This window comes from Orycteropus afer, unplaced genomic scaffold, assembly GCF_000298275.1.
Source record: "Orycteropus afer afer isolate SDZICR_OR568_19922 unplaced genomic scaffold, OryAfe1.0 scaffold00290, whole genome shotgun sequence".
In the NCBI taxonomy this organism is placed as follows: Eukaryota; Metazoa; Chordata; class Mammalia; order Tubulidentata; family Orycteropodidae; genus Orycteropus; species Orycteropus afer.
The window spans coordinates 2,447,810-2,453,922 of NW_006921877.1; the positions used below are offsets into that span (position 1 = coordinate 2,447,810).

The 6,113-nt window shown below is 35.8% G+C and overlaps 1 protein-coding gene across 1 annotated transcript in view; it reads right to left on the reverse strand.

Annotated features, from left to right (window-relative positions):
- Nucleotides 1–4,687, reverse strand: part of SETDB1 (SET domain bifurcated histone lysine methyltransferase 1) — a 77,459-nt gene extending 72,772 nt beyond the window's left edge. Inside the window, exons 1-2 of the mRNA XM_042782310.1 lie at nucleotides 4,428–4,687; nucleotides 3,590–3,741 (exon numbers count right to left, since the gene is read on the reverse strand). Coding sequence (XP_042638244.1) covers nucleotides 3,590–3,741; nucleotides 4,428–4,687 — 412 coding nt within the window. The remainder of the gene's footprint in view (nucleotides 1–3,589; nucleotides 3,742–4,427) is intronic.
- Nucleotides 4,688–6,113: the final 1,426 nt, after the last annotated feature.

Consider the following 6,113-nt stretch of genomic DNA (forward strand, 5'->3'; position numbering starts at 1 on the left):
GTGCATGGAGGGATGGACACAGGGAAGAGATGACCATCAGGAGGAAGTGGGAGGGGAGCTGTTGCATTGTGGTGAATTGTGGTCAATGTCATGAGACAAAATGTATGTGAACTGCTGTATGGAAAGTCAATTTGCTCTGTAAATTTTCACCCAAATCACAATTAAAAAAAAAAGTTGAGATATAGTAAATCAATGCTTAGAGGAAATTTATTGCTTCAAAAGCTTGTATTAGAAAGAAAAAGTTTAAAGTCAGTAATTTATGCTCCTATTTTAAGAAGTTGGGAAAAAGTACAAATCAAACCCAAAATAAACAGAAGGAAATAATAAAGATGAGTGGAAATCAATGAAAACAGAAAAAGAAAAGAGAAAAATCAAGGAAACCAAAAGTTGGTTCTTTATAAAAGAACAACAAAATTGGTAAACCTTTAACCAGACTAACCAAGAAAAAGAGAAGACCTAAATTACCAAAAGTAGGAATAAAAGGGGCATTTCTACAAAATCTGTAAAAACTAAAAGCACTATAAGAGAGTATCATGAAACATTCCTAGAAAGAACCCAAACTGCCAAATATAAACCAAGAAAAACAGAAAATCTAAATAGACATATCAAATGAAGAAAATGAATTAGTCATTAAAAATCTTTCCATGCTAAATTCAGTATAATGCCCTGGACTGGATCCTGGAAGAGAAAAAGGACAGATGTCCAATAAAGTCTAAAGTTTAGACAAAGGTAATGTACCAATGTTTGTTTTTTACTTTTAACGAATGTACCATGGTAACATATTAACATTAGTAAAATAAGATGAGGGGTATGCAAGAATTCTCTGTATTATCTGTGCAACTTTTCTATAAATCTAAAATTATTTCACAGTAAAGGGTATTAGGAAAACCTTCTTACAAACAGAAGTCCAGGCAGGGATGGCTGGTGAACTTTCAAACATTTAAGGAAGAATTAATATCTCAACACAAACTCACAGCAAGAGGAACACTTCCCAACTCATCTTGTAGGGCCAGTATTACCCTGGTATCAAAGTCAAACAAAGAAATAAAAAGAAAACTCCCAATTAATAGCTCTCCTGAAAACAGGTGCAAAAATTCTTAGCTAAATATTAGGAAATGTAATCCAGCAACATTTGAAGATGATTATACACCAAGACCAAGAGGGATTTATTCCAGGAATGCAAGGTTGGTTTAACACCTAAAAATCAATTATTACCATATATTCTATTAATAAAGGACAAAAGCCATATGATCATCAAGGAGATACAGAAAATGTATCTGACAAAATATAATACCCAACTATGATTAAAAACTCTCAGTAAGCTGGAAACAGAAAGGACTTCCTCAACCTGACAGAAGGAATCCACAAAAAACCAAAAGCTAGTATCATAATTAATGGTTAAAGACCAAATGCTCTTACTCTAAGATCAGAAACAAGAAAAGAATGTCTGCTGTCAAAACTTTTATTCAACACTGTAGTGAGGATTCTAGTAAGGGCAATAAGGCAAGAAAAAGAAAGAAAAGGCAATCAGATTAGAAAGGAAGAAGTAAAATTGACTTTATTTGTGGACAACATAATCTTATACAGAAATAATCCAAATGTCTCTACAAAAAGCTTCTACAATAACTGAGTTTAAAAGGTCACATGCTACAAGATCAGTATCAAAAAATAATTGTATTTCTACATCCTAGCAACAAACCGCCATAAAATGAAATTAAGAAAATAATTTCATTCATATTAGGATCAAAAAGAATAAAATACTTAGGACAAAAAAAGCTTTTCTGAGAGAAATTAAATAATTAATTAAAGAAATTAAAGAAGACCTAAATAAATGGAGAGAAATTCTATGTCCATGAATTAGAAGATTCAGTATTAAGATATACTACCCAAATTAATCTCTGAATTCAACGTACTAGAAATCCCAGTGGGATTTTGTTTTTGTAGAAACTGACAAGCAGATGCCAAAATTTATATGAAATGTAGAGGATCTAAAATTTTGAATACAAATCAATCTAGTGGACTTACTCAAGTTGATTTCAATACTTAACCACATAGCTACAGCATGAAACTGTGCTGGTGGTATAAAGGCAGACACTTAGATGGATTAACAGAATAGAGTCTAGATACAGACCTTCATTAAAGGTCAACTCATTTTGACAAAGGTACCAAAAGGAAGTCTTTTCAACAAATGGTGCTAGAATAATTGGGTATCTGTTTACCAACCCTCAACCCTTACCTTAAGAACTTTTACTCTTCAAATGACATCAGTAAGAAATTGAAAAGACCAGCCACAAACTGGGAGAAAATATTTGCAAAACATATCTGATAAAGAATTGCACCTAGAAAACATAAAGAACTCTTCAAAGTCACTAATAACAAGACAAACAACCCAATGCTAAAAACTGCAAAAAAAAATCTTGATACTTCCCGAAAGAATACATAGAAATGGCAAATTAGTACATGAAAAGATGTTGAACATCATTAGTCATTAGGGAAAATGCAAATTATAATCATAATGTCGTATGGTTAAAATAGAAGACCGATAATACCAAGCACTAGAAAGGATGTAGAGAAGCTGGAACTCTCAAACTTTGCTAGATGGAATGTAAAATAGCATAGCCAGTTTGGGAAAATAGCTACACAGTTTCTTAAAAAGTGAAACATACACTTACTATAACCTGTAGCCATAAAGTCAGCTATGACTCATAGAGACCCCACAGGACAGAACAGAACTGCCCCATGGGGTTTCCAAGGCCATTAATTTTTACAGAAGCAGATTGCCACATCTTTTCTCCATGGAACAGCTGGTAGGTTTGAACTGCTAAACTTTTGGTTAGCACCTAAGGAGAAGCTGGTGGGTTTGAACCACCAACTTTTCAGTTTGAAGCCAATTGCTTAACTCTTAACTAAGACTCCTTTACAATTACCACGTTGTTGTTATGTGCCATCGAGTCGGACTCGACTCACAGCGACCCCTCCTTGGGTTTCTGAGGCAGTATCACTATGGAAGTAGATTGTCCAACCTTCCTTCCGAGGAGTGGCTGGTGGGTTTGAACCGCCAGCCTTCTGGTTAGCAGTCAAGTACCTTAGGCATTATGCTACGAGAGCTCCCTAGCATAAGACCTAGCAATTCCACACAGAGGTATATACCCAAGAGGAATGAAACATATTCATTAATAGCCTGAAACTGGAAGCAATCCAAATGTTTATCAATTAGAGAATGGATAAAAACATATGGTGCATTCATACACTTAAAATAAATGAATTTTATGGTATATAAATTATACTTTAATAAAAATGTTAAAAAATTGACAATACCAATGAATTTATTGTTTTACAGCACATACACAGGTGTTAATGCTATCTTTAAAGATGCAGGGAATTTAGAATAGAGGTTGCAAAGCATCTTTTGAAAGAAGTTGATACAATTAGGGAGTTGCACAGAGGAGATATCCATGATATTAATAGGTCAGGCAGTTTGAAAGGGGTGTTAATGGTACTGGTTTCCCCTCTCTTATTTTACATCTGCTCATCTTCCAGTTCTTCAACTTCAGTCTCGAGACTTTCCTATCTAAAGCTTTAATCTTACCTGAATCAATACTGAGGACATCATCATCTTCATCAGGAATCTCGATTATTTCTGTAGGCCGGGAAGCTTCATCTTCAGAGCTACTTTCCCTGTACTGTAGTCCCAGCTTAGAGTAGAAGTCCTTCACCAAAGACTCACAATTAGTCACTGCCCTAATATTGGAACACATGTACAAAAGAAGATCAAAGCCAGCAGTCAAAGTAAGAATACACTGTCCTCAACTTAAACAGGGCCTATTCCACAGTTATGTAATTGTAAATTCTGATGTTTAGAATTTGGAATGCTTTTCTTATAAAAAAATGTTTTAAATGGCCATTTGGTTTCCAGATTAGTTCCTCAAAAATCCAAAATAAGCCCAAAGCAGAGTCCTTTTGACCTTACCTCATCATTTGCTTTGTTGTTACTTGAAAGTGTGTTTTATGTAACAGCTAGGGCACCATAAAAAAATTAACTGAGGGTTTAGGAGCAAATATAGGGCTTTAGAAATTTACTAATACTCTACAACTACATAAGACCATAAGCAACTATTCACAATTTTTATGCTCTAGTTGATTTTATACCATTGATTTCATTAGGGAGACAAAGTAGGATTATGAAGGAAGATAAGTGGAGAAGGACAAGAGACTTAAGATCTATTCTTCTCCAGGACTGATCATATGTTAACCTCTGATTCTGTATGTGGGTGATTGCAAGGTTTTTCTGAACCACAATCTATAAGGAAGAATAAAGTTCCACACATCTGAACTTTGCCAAGTGCAAAATGCTTGGCACAATGTCATGTGCCTTAAAAATGTCTGCAATGGAGAGATTTTCCTTCTAGTTCTCATGTAGTCCTCACCTGGATGCATCATCAAAGAGCTGATCAACATGGGCCACCTCAGATTCCTTCTGTATAACCCAGGTCTCCAATTCTGCTAACTGCTTCTTACGCTGCTGTACACAGTCCATCTTCTCCAGTTCTTCATCGATGAACTGCCGAAGTTCCTCCATAGAGATGCCCAGCTCCTCAACCACTGCCTGTTGCAGCTCTGCAATTTCTTCAGACTCTACTGCAGCTGTTGCTGCCTCCAAACCAATGCACTCAGGAATGGAGGACATGCTGTTGTCCCCTGAGTGGAACAGAATTACATTTGGGGTCATTATAACTACAATTAAGAGAGAATGTCTGTCCCCTAAGAAGAGTTATTGTTATTATGTTACCTGCTATTTAAATATAGTTAATTTTGATCCTATGTGCTCTCTTCCCATTCTCCAGAACATGATGCTAAAACTTTGTAGCCTCTCAGCCTACCTTATAGACTAACAGGACTGAGTAAGATTAACAGCTTGAAAGAGTATAAAAAACATGGTTTCATAGAATATATACTCATTTTATCTTATAATTCATATTATGACACGTTGTTGTTGTTGTTGTTATGTGCCATGGAGTCGGACCCAACTCATAGCGACCCCTCCTTGGGTTTCCAAGGCAGTATCACTATGGAAGTAGATTGCCCCATCTTCCTTCCAAGGAGTGGCTGATGGGCTTGAACTGCCAGCCTTCTGGTTAGCAGTCATGTGCCTTAGGCACTATGCTACCAGAGCTCCACATTTAATGCTTATATTTTATTATCTGTAAAATACACTGTTTTGTACATTCATTTTGAGTCAGTGTGTTACCAGAGGTCAGGAACTGATTTTATTTATGTGTTTTTTAATGAAACATCTAATATAAATTGTGTAGCTCAATTGTTATAAGAGATTTGAAACAAACCTTGAAAATTAAGTTGGGGCTATTTCAGGTGGGGGAAGACTATGGGAATATTTCAACAACTTCGGCTGTTTAGGGCAAAACGCAGGTAGTGGTGAGATAAGAAATATGAAAAGCTAAATTGGCGGCCACAATACAGAATGCCTTGAAAGTCAGGCTTAAGAAGTTTTACACAATTCATTATATAATGAGAATTGTTGTTGTTGTTGTTGTTGTTGTTATGTGCCGTCAAGTCAAACCCGACTCATAGCGACCCCTCCTTGGGTTTCCGAGGCGTTATCACTACGGAAGTAGATTGCCCAACCTTCCTTCTGAGGAGTGGCTGATGGGTTTGAACCGCCAACCGTCTGGTTAGCAGGCAAGTGTCTTAGCCACTATGCTACCAGAGCTCCCTAATGAGAATTAGTGAAAATAATGTTTTAGGAAACTAAAGATAATCAATCTACCAGGAAAATAATTTGTGACCTAATTTGTTTCTTAATTGACTAATGACATAACTGTATGTTTACATGTTACCGCTAATTTGCACAAATATCCACACTTGGGGCTTTGATCTGTAACTCACTTTACAGTGTTTTCTCTTAACTACTTGTTCCCCTTCTATTACTTTGCTTCAATGTGGAAATTTACTTAATTTGACTGCTGTTCATAATGCCATTTAAAAGTCTTAGACACACAAAAGAAGCAAAAACAGGTTCCCCCTTAGTAAAAAAAAAGCAAATCAATCTGGGAAAAAATATAGCTACCTTAAATCTACAATCTAAATAACTCACA